This window comes from Carettochelys insculpta, chromosome 3 (assembly GCF_033958435.1).
Source record: "Carettochelys insculpta isolate YL-2023 chromosome 3, ASM3395843v1, whole genome shotgun sequence".
NCBI classification, from domain to species: domain Eukaryota; kingdom Metazoa; phylum Chordata; order Testudines; family Carettochelyidae; genus Carettochelys; species Carettochelys insculpta.
In genome coordinates, this window is record NC_134139.1 from 90,010,348 (window position 1) to 90,030,502 (window position 20,155).

A 20,155-nucleotide genomic window follows, 5' to 3' on the forward strand; every position below is an offset into this window, starting at 1 on the left:
CTGTTCCTACTATCCACAGACAGGAAGAGATTTCGGTTTATTTTGTTAACTAGTAATACTAATGAACAGTGGGACATACAGTGAAGTCAGTGGTGTGGAGGAGTTTGGACCCAATGAAAGAAACGGAATGTCCTTATCAACACAATTGGCATGCTCTGTAAGTTGATGCATTATGGGAAGGAGACCTTCTTCACAACAACTGCTGTATTACCAGACAGTAAACTTACATGATGCAGTCAATTTTACTTTTTTTAAAAATTATTACTGGGTCAAATTTCACCCTCTGATACGCATGCTTAGGTCCCACAGAAGCCAAGCCAATGGGGGTCATATGCACATATCTGAGAGCTGAATTTGGCCATATTATTATAAAGAAAGAAAATCCTTTAATGGATAAATTATGAAGAAAAAGAATTTATAAAACAAACAAGCAAGCATTAAAATATAATTATTTAATTACAACCCCACCCCCCAAAAAAACAGAGCCACTTACAGGGCTTGATGGAGTCTTTGGCCAGCCTGGGCTGCTAATGCTATCACTTTCATCTCCATGAAATGAGGAGATGCTAGCAGAGCTTGGGGACATTGGGGAAGGGACTGGCAGGTTGCCTGGGGTTGGGGGCTGAGAAATACCCTGAGAGCTGTAGCTATCCTGTGGTAGAGGAATAAAAAAAAATAATATGACAAAGGCAGGGCAAACTTTTTTTAAAACAAAAACAAAAAAAATACATCCAGTTTAACAGACGGACCAATTCTTTTTTATATATAAAATATATAAACAGAGAGACACATACAGAAAACACACACACATAGAAATATATGTAATATATATATATATATATATAAAGATAATTAAAACAACATTGTTAATTAGTATAATTTGGAAAATTTGCTGGATGCTTGGCTAAAGTCACTAAGCCACCATGCTTACTTTCAAGCTCAAATGGAATGCTAAGCATGGGTTTCCCCTTATGAAAGAAAGAAAAAAAAAGCTGTTGACCTTATTTTATCAAATAAGGCAGGAAAGCAAAATATTAAAGTATGTTGCTGCTGCTGAGGCGGCCAAAACAGGAAGCTATAACTAAAGGCAGAGAAAAATGGCTGCAAGTATTGAAACCAGGCAAGATCCTCCTTTCCCACCCACCTGGCGTAGCCGAATCCCCACGCAAATGTTTGAGTGGGTTGCTTTGCCCCCGTGAGTTAAAATGCCATAAGAACTAGTAACTTTCAGATCCACACAATGGAGGAAAAAAATAAGAAAGAAAAGAAACAAACAGAATGCACATGAATGGAAAAGGCATGCAGGAAAGAACAAAAGAGGGTAGGCCAAAAACCAGAGAATGGAGGACAACGTAGCGGACTTCTGCTGGGCTGAACCCACACCACGTGCAGAGGAAGGAAATACCTTTGACTTGCTCTCGTGCTGTGGAGGTCCTTCTTCTTTGCCATCTGCTTTGAGAGGAAGGGGCAGTTTGGACTCACCAGGTGTCATCATATCTGCAAGACCCATAGGTGCTAATTGAAAACAGGAGAAACAATTTAGCATTACAGGTTTGGCTTTTCAAGAAAACATTTCCTGCTGTCAAATGCTGATGGCATGTGACCCATATGTATTCCACCTTCCTCTTTCCTTCTTTTATTATAGCACCTGGAAATCTGGAAGTCTCTTAGATTTAAGAAGACCAAAACCAAAACCAAAAACTAACAAACAAACAGAAAACAGAGGGAGGAAAACCACTGTCACACAGCAAAATCATTTTAAAAAGTATAACTAAAAGTTGATGTTGTTGGCAAGTTTGCAATTGCTCATATAACATGCTTGGGCTGTTCTACTGTTCAAGATGACAACATAAGCCACAAGTGTGTGTGAAAATTATTCTCTGAGTAAATACTGGAAAAAAGGAGTATAACTAGAATTTAGTGATTTGATGGCCAGCAGATCATGCTGCTACTTCTCACCACTATCTGAAGCTGGAATTCTTCGTCATATGAGCTTTATTATTTAAGTTCTAAAATCCTTGGTGAGCCAACACATTCATCTCCCAACTGCTGAATCACATGCTGTACAGTTGAAGGGAGAAATAGGCATTCTCTCCTGAAATAAACAGGATGCACGACAGCAGAGTGCTCAGATGACATGTTCAGATAATACTTACAGACACATCTCTGTTGGGGTGTTGTGAAGGTTAGTTAATTTTTTTTTCAGTGTTTGACGATGCAAGTGCTAAGTATATTATTACTGCAGCAGTGCTGCTCAGTTTCTGGATATCTAATGTAAATGCAAGAAGTTATAGCCAGGTAAAAATAGATGTAACACATGACAGAGCAGATTCTGAGAGATGTCATCTCATCAAATCAATGTAAATAGTCAAGAGCAGCTGCTTGACACTGTTTGAAAACTATGTGTACAGCGTTCACTAAAAACTGAGACTTCCTACAAGACAATCACTATTTTTTTAGAGATTCCAGATGAGCAAAAGCTGGGAAGCACAGATAAAACAGTCAGGCAAGAAAGTGGAGCAATTATTTGTAAAACATAATGATCATAAGAATTAGAAAAGCACCATTCTTTAAATAAAATAAAGATGGTTGTTGGGTTCTTTGCTTTTCTGCAAAATGGCAATGTAGGGCTAGTCAGTACACACATGGAATAAAAAAATCTTGTGGGGGGAGGGTAAAGGGGAACAGAAGAAACTTTAAAATACTTCACAGATTGCACTGCAAAATGATTATTCCACATTTTCATGTATTACTATGTTTTAGAAAATAATTAGTTTTAATTATAGCAGTCGGAGAGCAAGCAGGACTCTGGTGAATAAGCTGGCAAGCTTTGCAGTGCTAATTTGCTAATACCTTTAGCATTACTGCAGGTTGAGATTATGGGGCTGCCAAAAAAATCTACCCAACTATGTGCCATATGAGTTTTACAACTGTAGGCTTCATATTTTGCATGGAACTACTGGTGATGCTCATAGTCATGTTTTCTTGCGTTTTCCCCCCCCTCCCTGAAGCATGTTTGTAGCCCAATCAACCCCTTAAAGACAACACAACACAGAAATCATAATTGAGGCACTTTAAAAAAATTACTTGCAGATACTTAAAGTCTTTAAGAATGGGAACAAAAAGGCTTTCTCAATGATGCAGCTGCAGCAAAAATCTATTGAGATCAGCTAAAATAGCTGTTATTTTTATGAATGTGTGTGAAACCTCAACAAAACAGCCAACAACATTACATTGAGAAGCCTGTCTGTACTAAACATCTGATTTGTATGACATATTGCCCTTAAATTCCGTTTAAGAAACAGGGCATCTTCAGCCCAGCATGAATTGAGGAACAGTACTTTGACACTTTTTCTTTTTTAAATCCTACAGATTTTTAAAATAAGTTTGCTTCTCTAAAACAACATGGTCATCACCAACACACACAAAAAAAACCCAAACAAACCAAAGAATAGAAAATCCACACTTATGTAAGAAAACATTAAATGGGCTCTTAACATTTGGTTCCAAACTGACACATAATGCCAACTTATGCAACTATTCCAGAATTTCATGCTATGCCAGCTGAAAACAGAAAGTGTTTAATTTAATACCAAACCAAACACATCCCCCAAAAATTATTTTGGCGAGGTGGAAAAATCAACTAACTACGAACAACATTTCTGCAGTAGACTATCACATGGCTAAACCCTTTGCTGATTTAATAGTCTTTTTGCAAATTATATTCTTTTATAACTGAAAGCAATATTCTTTTTCTGTAATTCTGTTCACGTAAGAGATTGCTGTTACAAATCCTCTTTTTCAAAGGTTTTAAACAAAAGGCAAATGAACAAAGTCTGCAACTTACCATAGTACTGGCCGCTTCCTAAGTTTATTTAAAAATCAAATAATTATTTTGGATGGTAAATTATTTAGAACTTTCCTGATTTTGTCTGCTTTGCATTGTTCGTACAGACACTTCCACTTTGCTGGTAACAATGACACCGTCAAGAGCTGAAGACAACTATGAAAACCTTTTTTATTTAATAATGTGCTCTGAATTCAGGTTACCAGTCTTTGTTCTATACTTATTTTCATTTCATCTAGCTTGCAATGGGAACTGCAAGGGCTTTGCTAAATGGATTGTAAGATTGTCTAGTTTCCTTCCAGCACTCTGAAAGCACTTCTCCATCCTCTGCTGTTTCATAACTTCTTGCAAGAATGCTCCCCAGTGATTTGCAACTGACATCCCTTCACTTTCTAGTACAATGTCACACTAGGGGCATTATTTTGACCCTTTTCCAAGCAGTGGAAGAACATCACTGTCACAAAACTCTGCTAAATTAAGACATCAGCCTTTTTTATATAGACACTAATAATCCTGCATGTAAAGTGTAGAGCAGAAAATAAAAAAAAATAAAAACGGGAGGATAAAACGAAAATTTGTGACTCAAAAAATGTTGCAATATGCTGTAAATAGGTTTCAAGTTCTACCCTATGGCTTTATTGTAAGATTACAAGAGAATGATTTCATAAAACAAGTATGGGTCAAGGTTCTGAATTAGCTATTTTATGGTGAATTTAATATGCTTAAAGGCATATCTGACATGAGTAAAACTACAGCTATTCTTTCGCTAAAGGCTGACTATCATGTCTGGAAGATGGTGAAATATGGTAAGATAAGCAATACACAAACATTGCTTTTCCCTTTACTGCTAGCGCAATAACAAATCACCCCCTACAAAACAGAATATTTCAGCTTCTCTCTTTCTCAAGAGCATGCACAGACTCATAAATGAATTTAATGCTTGTGTCTGATTGACAGCATTGAAATCTCAAGCATTCTTCACAACCACAAAAGAGGTACAAACAGCAGCACTGCCAATGTGCCTCACTCTACAAGTGAAAAGATAACCTGATAGGCCCTGATAGCGCAAACACCTACAAGCAGCCTCATCAACTCCAATTAAACTACTCATGTGCAAGTCTTTGCAGGATTTTGGGCCTTAACCTTTGTCACTGGTAACTACAACTTTGGTTTCTGTGATGTGGATGTCTGTCCACTAAGGACAAGCAAGACATGAGGTCACACAAATCACAGAATGACAGCCACTACCAACAATGGCCTAGCGGTGAACAGACCTATAACCTATACACTGTTACTAATTTCTTAAGTCATATAGTCCTCTCAGAACTGTAGGGACCACAGTAATTTCAATGTGTGTTATACAGGGACTGGTTTGAAAAGCATATCACATGGCAGGAGATGACGACCTCAGTGAAATGTTTAAAGTGACTCTGGAGACAGGGTTAAAAATTTGTTACAGGTTGAACCTCTCTAGTTCAGCATCATCCGTAATCCGGCATGATTTTAGTTGGCTGGAGGATCATTTATTATGGGTGTGGCCAAGTTTCATGCTGTCCTATAAAACTTGTGGAGAGCTACTGCTCCTGGCTCTCAGTGTTCTATACTGTTATTTAGCTGTAATTTACCCCTAAATATCTTGTAAGAGGTCAGTAAGCAATGAAAGTATTGGTAATGCTGCTAGATAATATTAACCTCCACAGACCTGCAAATTCTCTTGTTTGGCATGGGTCAGGTCCCGAGAGTGCCAGAAGAGAGAGGTTCAACCTGTATTTGCAAGATGAAGAAACAGTCCAAAATCTTCAGAACTAAGAAGAGGGCAAATACTTTGGCAGGCTGACAACCATTTGGCCATAACTTTTCAAAATCTGATCGTGAACGATAGGCCCCTTTTCACCAGTGAAGGAAGAAGATTATGCCTCATCCCTCTGAGAAAGTGAGACACCCTGGAACACTCACAGGCACTGCTGCTTTACCAACCGAAGGAGTTACAGGTGAGAAATACGAGGCACATTTTCATTACAGTAAATCCCCAAGATACGCGCAACAAACTGCTCTTGTCAGTGGCAGCAGCAGCTTCTTCCAGTGGCAGCAGTTGAGAGTCAGGATCTCAGCTGCCTCCCCTGACAGGAGTGGAGAAACTGATGAGGGCCCCAGCCCTGGTCAGTTTCCTGGCTCTGCAAGTGGAGGGGAGCTGGGAGTTAGGCTGCTGCCTGGTCCCCAGCTCTTCTCCACTCTCTGAAGCCAGGAAACTGAACAGGACTGGTGCCCTTGTCAGTTTCCTGGCTCCCATGCGAGTTGCGTGGGAAATCCGACTTATCCAGGACTTGCGAAAATGCAACCCCCACATAGCTGGGGGGTCTACTGTATAAGAGATCAGAAAAATAACAAAGTAACTAAATAGTTAACATAGTGGAAAATAAGTTCCTTGTCTAAAAAAGGTCTAATTTTAAATAATGTAGCTGTTATCCATATCAAGCAGCTGGCCAATTAAAACAATAGGTACTATTTTTAACTTGACAGTGTCCCTTCAATTTCTTTGGCACAAACATACCCTCTGACAATACTTCACTTCCATAATTTAGCATTTCTATGGTAAATAGTTTACTATGATTAATTAAAAAAAAAGAAAATGCCAGGTTTGTGTGGCAAAGAAAGAAATCTTGGGTCTGTAACAGGGACTGTCCCTTGCAATGAGAGAGAGAATAAGTTTTGCTTAGTATTTTCTGCATCTGTGGAAGTACAAAGGAAATCAGAGCTGGTCTACACTTAAAATATAGGTAGACATAGCTATGGCATGTGTGGTGTGAAAAATCCACACCTTTGAGCTCTATATGCCAACCTAATCCTCAGTGTAGGCACAGCCAGGTTGATTGAAGACATCAATCTACCTCCTCACAGTCAGGGGGGACATGTTGCTACAGAGATGGAAAAATTCTGTCACCGTAGGGTGCATTTACATTATGTTAGTATAGCAATGGCACAGCGGCTATGCTGCTACAGGCCCTGCAAGGTAGACTTGGTCTCAATGTCACTTTCTGATTCTCATGGAGCAGCTCAATACTGAGGCACTTGAGATGCAAGGGCTTCGCAGCACTGATTATTTAAATTAATTTCCAGCAGAATTTTAAAAGCATGTCATGAAAACATTTCTGAGCTTAAGTTTTGTGAAAAATTTCTTTTATGCTTTTTAAGCAAAAATATTGGGCCAACTGAAATAGGATTTGAGAGAGTGAGCAAGCAAGCCCTGTGTTTCAGCATACAAGCTCATGGTGGCATGGAAAAAGGAAATGCTTCCTCTATGGCAATTTATTTAATAATTAACAGGGAACCCCAGCACTTTCTTCTGAAGCATCTGGTACTGTCATAGAGGGGCCATGCTACTAGGAAAGACCACTAGTTTGATTCAGACTCACAATTCCTATGCTCCTAAATGACTGTGTCAGCAGAAACTGTGAACGCGCTTTGCTTTACACACGGTGACTGTTTAAATTACAAGATGTAGAACAGCAAACCATCTTTCCTGGAACTTATGGCTTATGTTTATTTTAAAATAGCAAAGTAAAAACAAGGGCTGGCTGGAAATGATAAATATTAATTAATAATAAAAATCCAATCTGCAAAAACAAATATTTGGTCATATTGAGCAAGAATGCAACTCTATTTTCAATAAAACCATTGTAGAAATAATGCCTAATAAGTTCAGCACAAAATCCCTCTCTCATATGCAGTAAAAATCTTATTTATTTATTTTTTAAAGAAAAAATCCCCTCCTGCTTACTGTAATTTTTCCCTGGCATTCTAGCTGAAGAAAGAGTTGTCACATTCTTATTCCTGCTGGCTCCATTTAAATAATTACTTGCTCACTGAAGCCTGTAACAATTTGTCACTACACAAGAGGCTTTTTTTTGGCCTTGTACACCACCTAAAACACATTTTTGAACTGCCATGTTGTCTTAACTTAGCAGAACAATGAATGAAGTGACACTCAACTAAGCTGGTGTTGATGGCACAATAAATCCTATTTTCAGTCATGTTAACAGTCTTCATCTGCAAACTCTTTTACCTCCTCAGATGCTGCCCTTCAGCAAGAACAGAGCCTTCTGGCAACCCTGAATTTGTCTTCTACCCAACACAAAGCTTTCATAACTACTGTATTTAGAGCATTTTGCATCTTGGAAGTTCAACCTTTTACTTGCTTGATGAGTGTGGACTGGGGGGGATGGGGATGTCTCAGGGCAGGGGTGGCCAACCCATGGCTCTTGAGCTGCATGTGGCTCTTTGAGCAATTAAATGTGGTTCCTCCTTGGAGCCGTGCACTGGGAGCACTGGCTAGTGCTCTGTGTATGTGCCCCAGTGCTTGGTTGGAGAAGTGTGTGGCAGCAGTGGCAGTGGCTCTGGTGAGTTGGCAGCATTGAGTGTCAATGGAGGGACAGGGGGTGTCTGGCTCTGGGGGAGAGGTAGGGCATTGACTTAAAGCAGGGAGGCTGGGGGTGCCTGGATCTCAGGGAGGGGTGGGAAATCAGGTTAAAGTGGGAGAACTGGGAGTGCCAGGCTCTGGAGGAGGGAAGGTGGATTGGGTTAAAGCAGGGGGCTGGTAGGGCTTAGCTCTGGGGGAGGGCATTGAGCCACGATTATACATTTATTTTTATCTATCTAGATATAAAATGTCCCAATAAAATCCCTAGATATAAAATCCCTCAATCCCCTACACCTCACTGAGAGCGAGGCACCCCCAGGCTTCCTGCTTTATTTTATATCTAGATAGCTAGATAGATAAATATAAATATAGAATGCGTGGCTCTTAGTCCTTAACTGGTTGGCTACCCCTGTTTCAGAGAATGGGAAAAATGGAGAATTCCCACTATTCACTGAGAGCATATTCTACATAAGGATCCTCTTTTCTTTTTAGCCTGCTCTGACACAGCGCATATGCTCTCTTGTAGATCTGCTTGAAGAAGCAGTATAGCATACGTATGTGTGCACACATTCAGAAGTAAAATGGCAGTCTCAACTCCTCTAGTTCATCTCATATTTCACTTCCCATTGCATAACTTCTGAATTAATAAGACTGGAACAAAAGAAAAACCTCACAAATACAGAAGCAAAAAAAAAAAAACCACCCTTCTGATAAATGTTTAAATTATTCAAAATCCAATATTTCAGAATGCATAACACAATAAAAAGAATATGACTAGCCCATACAAAAGACTGCTAGGATAAATGGCCTTGCATTGAACAGATTTCCACTGTACCAAATAATGAATGGCTGAATTATCTGAACAAAAAAAAAAAAAAAACCCTCTGTGAATCTTCCCTTAAACTGGTTATTCCTTAGAAATACATAAATCTTTTTAGGCAGGGAACTCTGCCATCTGTTTGTTGTTGGTTATTTTTGCAGCTCCAGGGGCCAAAGAAAAAAAAAAGGGGGGGAATTACTGCTGCTAATGGCAAGCCAGAATTTATAGTGCACTTTCAGTGCTCAAAAGTAATTTTATTTCAGCAAGCCAGACAAAATATGTAACTATACAACCCAAATACAGCATTACCTGGGACAATGTGGTGGGGGAAAAATGCAAGGCATTAACTAACGGCATGTTCAAAAGCTTTTCCCATTTTGACCAGCATGTAAGTGTGCTGCCTGGACAAATAAACCACCTACCAGACAATTTTAAGGAAAAGCAAATTTATTTTCTTTTTAAAATATTCATTTCTGATTTCATTCTCTTCTTTCCACTAACAGAAAACATTCCACCATTGCTTGAAAAATAAGCTAGCTGAGAGTACCTCTGTTTAATTGTGTTCAAGGGAAAAAAACATTGCCCTAGACATAATGAGGTACTGTGAAGTCAGTGGCCATTTTCTTTCTGAAAACAAAAGAAAACTGATAGTTAAAGAAAAAAATCAGGAAGGAGGAGAAGGAAGGAGGAAAGAAATAGAGAGGTTAGTGCAAGGAGAAAGGTATAAAAGCCTCAGGTCTTGGTAAGATACAGTTTATCTTGTACTGGACTTGCCGTACTGCTTCAGAAACAACAGGTATCTCAGGTACTGTACAAGGTGAAGAGAGAAATCCCATTCACTTGCCTGGCTTTGTAACACCTCCCTGGTAGCCCCATGAAACCCAAAGCTTTTCTAAGAGCAATAACTGCAAATAGCAAGTGCACAGACCTAGACTCAAAAGTTTGGACTCAAGCTTTCTGGTTATGCTTTTGGGCAGGACTCAGTCCTGAGGTTCACGATACAAATTAGCAATCAACATTCTCAAAAGAGCCACATTAGTGTGAATTCATTGTTTCACTTACCATGAAATAAAGTATGACATAAAAATGTGTATTCTCACAGCAAAACGACTGACCAAGTTTTATTATTTTTTCAACTGCAACTGGTTAACGACACAGTAAAAGGTAGAGAGTGGTTAATAACACAGACTGATTAATCATTCAATCACAAAATGCTTTGATATCAAGAGCCGCAGGAGACACATTAAAGAGCCACCTGCGGCTTGGGAACCTCAGTCTGAGTATCACTGCTTTAGGGAAACTGAAACCCTATCTAAACTCCCTTGTGTCTTGGAGAATCAAAAGGATAAACTCTTACTCGGATGTGATCTTGCTGAAATGCAGCTGTTAACATTTCAGAGACGGTGAGGAGCTGTTCTATATTGTGCACTTACATGTAACACAAAAGCATATTATCAACAGAGAATTACATTAAGTAGGCTTCCTTTCACAGGTGTTATGTGACGTGCAAGCGATACACAGAACAAATAACTGTCCTAATAATAATCTTAAACTCCCACCAGTGCAAGGCAAAACCGAAACACAATTTTAATGGATATTTAAAATATATCATGTTTGTATTTGACACTTTTTTCCAGTTATGACTAAAGCCAATTGTTTCATAGAGAAACATGTCAACAAGTAAATGAAAGAAGCACTATATGAATCTACTGACTTTGCAAACACAATGTATATGGTACACATTTTCAAAAGTGACCAGTTATTGTGGGTGTCCAGCTTTATAGCACTTGAAGGGGACTGATTTTCAGAGGACAGGTGCCACAGCGCTTTCTAAAACTCAGGCTTATTTTCAGTGTCTGTAAATGGGACCTAAAGGAGTGAGGCACCCAAAATCAGTTAGTCACTTTTGAAAATCTAGCAGTCTTTCTCTGTTTGCACCTCTGTGCTCCCCACAAGTTCGGTCAAGTTTGGACCCAACTTCAAATGGGCTGTCCTAACTATTCAGAATCATGCTCTTAGCTGGGAACCTGTATAAAGGACAATGCTTGTGCCATCATTCAGAGTTTGTGCCTTTAAAGAGATTCATGGAGGAAAGTCACTCCTTGAAAGGTTACCCACAATTACCTGTTGAACTGTTCACCATGTTAGGTGTCATGCTGTAAGGAGGAGCTTGTGCGTTCATCAGGCCAGAGCTGTTGTTCATTGGCTGCGAGTAGGGAGAGCTGGATCCCATAATACCACTTTGATTCATGCCAGGAAAACTGCCTTGCCTGTGTGAAGAGAAAAGCACACGCACAGGCTCTCATTATGTATCTCATTGCAGAGGGTTTTACAGTTCATCACAGTGTTCATCTCTTAGCGTTCATGGGTAGCTAAGGAAGAGTCAGGCAATTAGTTTTTTACCTGCACTGGGGGGTGAGGGGGGCGCGACTATTAGCAGTGAATTAGTTACTGTATAATCTGAGACAAGAATTTGATAGCACACAAACCTCAAAAAATGTCTATGCTTACTAATTTGAACTGATACATCACAGCACCACACAAGGAGATAGGGATTATTTATTGTTCCAAGGGACTAGAGGAATGGACGCAGAAGAGGGAGAAAACAGAATTTGAAATTAACATAAGAAAAGCAACTGGGGCTAACTCTGCTTAAAAAAACAAATTTCCTTTGATTCTGTGTCTCCCACAAAAGTCACACAAACAAAACTAAACCCAAAGAAAACCAAGTGGTGTGTGTGTGTGTGCGCGCCATTTTTAGAAAATTTATTCATTTACTCTTATCAGAGGTGTCTTGTTTACAATAAGATTTCAGATACCTCTGGTGGTGAGTGCATATTAGTTGTATATGAAAAGGTATCAGCACAACATGGGCTCTTTGAGAATATTAATTGCCAAAAGTGGCTTAAATGGAATTTCTAAGTCAAGCCATGTGAAGGTCACACATTGCTGCTTCTGCTTCTTACCCCATGTCCTCCAAACCAGGCGCCTACACCATAGCAAATTTTCTCTTGTCAGTTCTAACTTTGTTGATAGGGTTATGGAATCCGTCCTTCCATGGACGACCCAAAGTAATCAAGGTAAAGAACCTGATAATGGACTTGATTACAGCACCGGGCACAAAACGTACACCAGATACTGTATGCTTCATTAGGCTGCAATTCTACAAACAGGTATGTATGTCTTTTTACTGACAAAAGAAGTCTCACTGGAACTACTCCTATGCTTAAAAGTTCCCCAAATATGTGTGTGTACACACGTTTGCATCACTGGGATCTTAGTTTGAACAATAAGGTTCTCTGACTAAAGCCTAGCCACATGGTGCACCTCCACTCACTAGGCATTAGTAATATTTTCGTGGAATAAATAAAATATCAATTTTTAAAAAAAATATGACTGATCTAGAAAAGGCTGAGGAGAATTTTTGTGCCTAGGCGAGCAAATTTTCATAAACAAAAGAAAATCGCATAATTATCTAATCTACTGGTTTTGCAGTTTGTTTTCATAAACACAATGTACATTCCACTCGAAAAATAGTCCCTTTATTCCATACATCTACAGTGTAATTGTGTATCATACATCAGTAAAGCTATATCTGCACACATACATGCTAATATTCATTTTATACATATATATATATATATATATATATATATAGACACACACACACAAACACATATACAAGTATATTTCTATACGCATATCATATGTATGAATATACTACCCCCAAACCTAAGAGTTTCTCCATTAAACATCCCGTAAATTTTATTTTGTGGTTTACAAAAAAACAAAACAACAGTGACAAACCCACGGTTAGTGTCCCTTCTACAATAGTACATTTAGCTATCTTATAAAGAACACAAAGGCTGTGTCTACACTTACAAAAAACTTTAAATGGCCAAGCTAATGGCCAAATTGAAGAATAATAATGAGGTGCTGAAAAAAACCTCTGAAATGGCCAAGCTAATGGCCAGATTGAAGAATAATAATGAGGTGCTGAAATGAATATTCAGTGCCTCATTAGCACACCACCGGCCATGGCATTTCAAAAGTACTGTGGTTTGCTCGCCCGCAGCTTGTCTGCACAGGAATCCTTTTCGAAAGGACCCTGCCAAGACTGAAATCCCCTTATTCCTATTCCTTTCGAAAAGGACCCCCATGTAGACGAGCCATGGGCGAGCGAACCGCCACTGGCATGCTAATGAGGCTGAATATTCATTTCAGCACCTCGTTAGTATTCTTCCATTTGGCAATTAGCATGGACATTTTGAAGTTGTTTATAAGTGTCAACATAGCCAAAAAGGGAATTTTTGGGTGGTGGTCTGCAGTATTGGTATAAATGCTTATTTTTAATACTATGTAGTATTAAAAAAAAATCCAGAACAAACAAAATAAACAATCTAGTCACAATATTTAAAAACAAACCTACAACCTATGAGTAACTGGACTAACTTCTGGATTTTTTATTTTTGCAAAATAATATTACATTTCCAAGATCCTTCATGAGAATTGATCTTTTTCTTTGGGAGCGGAATATGGAGCATTAAAACACCATGTGGCTTAATTTTTCCAGATATGTTGTGAATTTTTTTAAAGGAGCAGAGCACGTATTATCTAAATAAGGCATTTTTCCCCCAAAGTCAGTTTTGTCCTTTGCACTGTAGAAGACAACTCTTCTTCATTCCTGCAAAGAAGCAAAGGATTTCTTTTGATATGAAGGACACAACTGCCGTACAATGTCATGTCTTTGACAAAGCTTGCGATGAGTTGTGGAGGGATTTTTTTTTCTGTAAGAAATGCATAGAAGTGCAAATCTCCAAGGGAAAATTAGAAAGGGAAATAAAGAATAGGGCCATGTAGCAACAACTTAAAATAGAATGCAGTGTTATGAATCAAACTCTTCTTACGCAACTATTGTGACTTTTTAAAAAACACGTGTCAAAGTTTTCGCTAAAAACTGTTAAATACCGCAAATCTATCTGGTGGAAGATTTTTTTTATTCTAAATAAATTAAATCCTTACCATTAAGGGCTGGAAATAGTAACAACATGGCGAAACTCTGCATTTCTCTTTTTCGGGCATAATACACAGAACATAAGTTCTAAAACAGTATTTCAAGGGGTGGGATGAGGAGGAGAGATAGGAAATAAGTTTTATAAACCAATGTCTCTCTCAAGTTTTCCATTTGCTTTTAAAAAAACAATGTAGATTGTCATCTTATAAGCAAATTGAAAGTGTTAGTTCAATAACGTAACAATACTACAAAAATACCTGGTCTTTTCCATAGCCAAATTGTTTTATTAACTATAGGTTTCTTTGAAAGGTGTAAGGATCCTTCCATAAAGATCTAATCGTAGACTTGAGGATGGGGGTCTTAAGTTGACATACAAACTGTATGGGGATTGCATCATCTACCACAATGATCAAACATGACAACTATTAAGCAGTGCGCAACAGCCCTATCCAACAATAAGTGCAAAACTATTTCCAGTCAAAATCTGCAGGTGGCAATTAAGTAAACCAAATGAGACTGCAGTCCTAATAGCCCTGAGACCCACAGGAGACACTGAATGTACAACCTGGTGTTATGTGTCAAAAAATGCCAAACACCATGGCCGTGTCTACCCTAGCAAGTTCTTTCTAAATATTTTTTGAAAGAAGAGGCTCTTTTGAAATATCCAGTGGCGCGTCTACACACCAAAAGCGTTCTTTTGAAATAAAATCCAAAGAACATGGCACTCCTTCCTAAAGCTCTCTTCTACTTCCATTTCAGGAAGAGTGCCTTCTTTTGAAAGCTTCTTTTGAAAGAAAATGTGTGTGTAGATGCTTCACAGGCCCTTTTTTTCAAAAGAGCAGTCCTCATGGTGTTTGATTTTTTTGATCCCTGGCCTGTTCTTTCAAAAGAGTGGGGGCTGTGTGGATGCTCTTTTGAAAAAGCAGACCACACTTTTGATCAGCTTTTTTGTGTGTGGATGCAGTATTTTGAAAGAAGTTCTTTCAGAAGAGATCTTCCAGAAGGATTTCTTTTGAAAGATTGCTGTAGTGTAGATGTAGCCCATGTATTCCAGCACCTTCAGACATGCTCTTGCTGGAACTTGTTGGCTGAAATATATTGTTTATATAAGGTTCTTTAGTGCAAGGAACCTATTGAGGGGAAGATAATTGCTGCCCTGTATCCACTCCAGGATCAAGAACATTTGATTTGTAGGGGTCCAGGTTGATTTCTCAAGGTTTACCTGCAGGCTTAGACTTCGCCTTAATGAAGTTGTTTGAACAGCTCCTGATATTTCTGATCCTAGAGGAGCCACTTATTGAAACAGGGAAAAACTGTTATTCCCAGATACACATCTCCTAGAACTGGAAGGGACCTCAGCATGTCATTTAGTTCAGTCCCCTGCCCTGTTGCCAGGACCAAGCACCATCCCCAGCATCTATCTGCCCCAATCCCGAAATGGCCTCCCCAAGGATTGGGCTCACAATGCTGGGTTTAGCAGGCCAATACTCAAACCACTGAGCTATCCCTCTCCCCTATGACAGGAGTAGGCATCAATGATGACCTTGATTTTGAGAATAATCTTGGGACACATGACTGGATAAAGGGTAAGAAGGAGCCGTTACTGGTAATGTTGGCCATTGACAGTGAAAAGAACAAATCTTTTGTGGGATGGATGAATCATTACATGGAAGTAGTAAAGGTCACAAACCAGTTCCCCTATTCCATGGAGGGAAGTATAGTTGCTAGGAAGACTACCTTGAATTTCAGATGTCTGGAATCCTTATTCATTTGGCTGAGATCTAGTACTGGCCTCCAACCCCCATTTTCTTAAGAGTATCAGAAAATCTTGAACAGAACCTTTCTTTGTCTGTGTTGAAGAGAAACTGGCCCCATGGCTCCTAGACTTAAGAGGGATGAGGTCTCTTGTGTCAGCAGCTTCTTGTGAGAGTTGTCCCTGAAGAGGAATGGGGAAGAGGATGGGAAGGGTGGGATGAAGGTAAATTGGATAATATAACCTGAAGTAGTGGCTTCCAATGCTCATTTGTCCAGTGTTACAGTTTCATCTCTTAGCTGGTCGTTCAAGTGGAAAATTGAGCAAGGCATGGTTTTTGAGTTGACTGTCAACTGCTCAACTTCCTTTTATTTGCAGACATGTATACTTCTAAGACCTAAGTGCAGTCCAAGAGTCCCTTCGGGTAAGAGTGACCTGTCCATGGAATCTGCAAGACACATGGAATCTGCAAAAGTTTCTGGCCATGGAAAGGTAAATCTTTCACAGTTGATTGCCTCTTCCGCAGAAACCTAGACAATTAAATTCAGAAAGATTGCCTCTTCCCTACAATGGCACAAACAGACCTCTGTCTAGTGTTTGCCACTTCAAATGAAGCCTGCAGTGACGTTTTTGTGAAAAAAAACAACCTTCCTGTCTAATGGCACTTAAATGTTCTTGAACTTCCTGTGGTAAATGGTCAATAAAGACATTAAACTTTTCAAGGTACAGGCAGAGGTGAAAGTCACAGAGTACGCCCCTCTGCACAGCTCTGGCAAGAGCTGCCTGACCTGTGGCAAAAGCCAGCAGGGAGCTATTTAAAGAGCTGACAGGGACCTGGCTTGTGATAGGCTATAGTACCTGTAAGAAGCCTACTTGTCTAGCCTTGCCTCTTGCTCCTCAAAGGTCTCCCTTGGTTCAGAATGGGAAGAAGGGATGCAATAGGACATAGTACCTGTAAGAAGGCTACTTGTCTAGCCTTGATTCTTGCTCCTGCCTGGGGCCCTGCAGGGGAGTGGCGGCTGCTGGCGCTCCTGCCTGGAGCCCCATGGGGGAAGTGGCAGCTGCTGGAGCTCCGTGCCCCGGATCCCCAGGGAAGCAGCTGCTCCAGCCATTCATGAATAATTGAATTCAAGAACCACAGGTTTGTAAATATTGAGTCTCTACTGTACTTGGAATGGAAAGCTCTTGGTACTGGTGGTGTGTTTATCCATACTCAAGCAAAGAGAGTGGTGGGGACTCAAGAGTGATTTCTTCTTGGAAGCTCTCTGTCGTAGTGATCACAATGATGATGGGGCACTGATGGACATGGGGGGTGGCTTCTCTGTCCCTACACTCAAAGCTAGTTTCAAACCCTGCTTCATTAATAGTCTATACTTAATTTCCTGGGTTTTATAGGATTTTCCTCTGAAAGAAGAGCATTTACACTTGCTGAGAACATGAGTGTCTCAAGTAATGAATGAATTGGGCACATCTGTCACTAACACGGATTGCTTAATTGATGAGAAACAGATTTTAAATCTGTGGGAGCTCACCAGAAGAAAAAGTTTTTCCAGCCCCTTGAGAGGAGAAAATGAAAAAAAAAATTTTTTTTTAAGACAAGAGAACCAAACATACCACCTACAAGATACTAAATCTACTACAACTAAGAACTCATTACAGATATGACAACATTAATAAAAGCAGGGGGGAACCAGGCATTTGCAAATGGGTTCATGCTGGGCTTTGCCTCTGCCTGAAAGAAGTGAAGGCAGTTCACCTCTGTAGTTCAACACAGCCCTGGTCTGGGAAACAAGGCTACCTAGGGTGCATGTCCTATCAGAAAGGGCACTGATACCAAAACCTGCAATCAAAGGTGTATTAGCATTTGTGGCCCTGAAGTGGAGTATCATCTGGGAACTGTTCAGAGAATAACTTCAGTTTTCACTGTAATCCAGTTCCATAGCATAAAGGTTCAGTAATGAAATAGAATCACCGAGCACTGGTTCCTGTAGAACCTATGTGTTTTTGGTAGTCTCCTGTCAAAGTGCCCAATACTGAATTATATTACATATGGCACAATTGAGAGATCTTCACTGCTAAAATTTTGTAAGACTAAAGACAACTTTATCCTGAGGTCAGGTGCAGCGTCCAATGCTGATCACAGGTGTCCTGTACTGCTCTATGATGGCCTGGAATGGACAATTTCTAGTAGTGGGAAAAAGTGGGTACTACTTCTGCCTCCAGGTGTCACTTCACAGTGGGCCTCCCTTTGAGTAAAGACTGCTGACATTGACAAACTGTGCTGCATCAGTGTGCTATAATACGCAGTAGAGTCCATTAAAAACTAAGCTGAGATCACCAAACTTATTTTGATTAACCTCCAGGTCACTAAACACTTACAAATATGTTACATAGCAGCTGCTAAACATATTTATATATGCTTAAGGTCATAGCATCATCTGTTGGTTGTTGGAATAAAGTCAAAAATCTTATGCTTCCTTCTGTGTTGTTTCAGTAAATAAGTATTTGACATAGTGTTTAAGTCAGAGTTATTGGAAAATATACTACAAATCTGCTCCTGACATGACCACAAAACTCTTTGTTTTAAAAGGCAAAACTGAAATTAACTATTGAAGTTTTTAAAAAAACTTTTCGTACAAGGAGTGATATCTACTCGTGAGGACTCACCTAATGAGCTGTATACTATATTGCTGAAGAAATCTAATCAGCTGTATGTTGCATTAAAAGTGTGATCACCAAGGAAGGAACTGGTTAATGGTAATGAAAATAATTATAATCAGGAATAACACGAAGACATTTCTCAGAGAAAAAAAAGTTAGGCTAAATGCACTGGAAAATATCCTAACCTTGAGAAGTATTGATCTTTCAACGGAAATGACGGAAATACCATGCCTTTATACATTTACAAATAGACTACTAAAGGCATTAAAAATGCACCATAGAGAACAATGCTGCAATTACAGGGGGCCCAGTTAGATGACAAACCAGGTCACTTCCATCTTTAACATCTATAAGCTTATAACACCTTTGTGTACTGTTTTCTTTCCATTTTGGAGTATAGCCACTTGAGCTATTATAAAACGACACCATTAGCTTAAAAAAACCAGACTTATATCTACTGTTTTGTTTTAACACCCTATTGATACAAGGAATCCCTGAGAGTACTGTGATTGAGCGAGATCAGGAATAAATTCTGTGTATTTATTTACGTTGTGGAACTGGCAGCACTTTGTGTATTTCTAGTTTCTTGCTCTTTCCTACGCCTGATGAGGAATATACCAGGAACACAGAATCAGAGTTGCTGAAGGAGGTTAAGCTTCCTGCCCTGCTGCTCCTTCCAGGCAAGGGAGTGGAACGAGGTAGGGAGTGGAGGCACCTGTTTTTCTGGGGCCTCCCAACTGGCCAAGGTCCCTGAGCATGGCTCTTTTGGATGGCTAATGTTGTGTACAACATTGGAACACTAAAGTGCCTCTTTTTTTCAAGACTTGTGTACAGAGCAGGTAAGTGACAGGGACTGGGGGTACTCATGTGAACCCCATTTCTTCACCTCCCCAGACACCTATCATGAAGCACCTCAAGTTTGGGAAAAAACCTATTCCTCCCTCCCCAGCCCTGCAACCCTAGTTGGAGGAAAACCTGGGGAGCAGGGCAGGAGCCCCCTTTTTCAGTGGCCAGTCTTCTGTATGGAACTGCAAATTGTTTTTATTCCTTGCAGCCACTTCACAGATCCAGGGACAGAGCTTAAGACTCTTTGTGGCCTTACCTCAATGCAGCTGCCACAGTTAGAGAAGTGGTAAGCAGGAAGGTGGGTTCAGAGAAGGGGGAAGGGCTGAGCTGAGCATGTTTATGCTGTTATTGTGAGACTCAATTGCTCTCCCGTGCTGAGAAGGCCTATATAAGTATCAGCAGGGGGCATAACAACTCTCACAAAAGTTTTTACACAAAACTGGATGTAAGAAACATGTGGACACACTAAAGACTGTGAGGATGTCAGTCTTTTGTCCACATTTACATTACTTTTTTAAAAAGTTAGGGGTATTGTCCTTCATTTGCAGTCAAACTGGATGGTAACCCTTTGTCTCTGCAAAAGAGATCTCCTTTAGCCTTGCCTTCTAAGTACTGATCCCTCCAATAAAAAAGGGGGCATGCAATGGTAGATTTGTTTCTTACAACAATGCAAAACACAAACTTATGAAAGAAGAGAGAATACATAAAACACAATATCAGGAATCTGTAACATAATATAGCTCACTGGTATGTGAGCAAGAATTCTGTGCTTTAAACTGACATGACTACTTAACTGG

The 20,155-nt window shown here is 39.7% G+C and overlaps 1 protein-coding gene across 15 annotated transcripts in view; it reads right to left on the bottom strand.

Annotated features, from left to right (window-relative positions):
* Positions 1-20,155, bottom strand: part of ARID1B (AT-rich interaction domain 1B) — a 462,469-nt gene that overhangs the window by 52,674 nt on the left and 389,640 nt on the right. For 12 of the 15 annotated variants that reach the window (XM_074990332.1, XM_074990329.1, XM_074990328.1 and 9 more), the window contains 3 exons: positions 11,209-11,354; positions 1,406-1,515; positions 494-652 (listed from right to left, as the gene is read on the bottom strand). In XM_074990332.1, coding sequence (XP_074846433.1) covers positions 494-652; positions 1,406-1,515; positions 11,209-11,354 — 415 coding nt within the window. The remainder of the gene's footprint in view (positions 1-493; positions 653-1,405; positions 1,516-11,208; positions 11,355-20,155) is intronic. The other 3 variants (XM_074990331.1, XM_074990330.1, XM_074990325.1) reach the window with 1 other exon arrangement.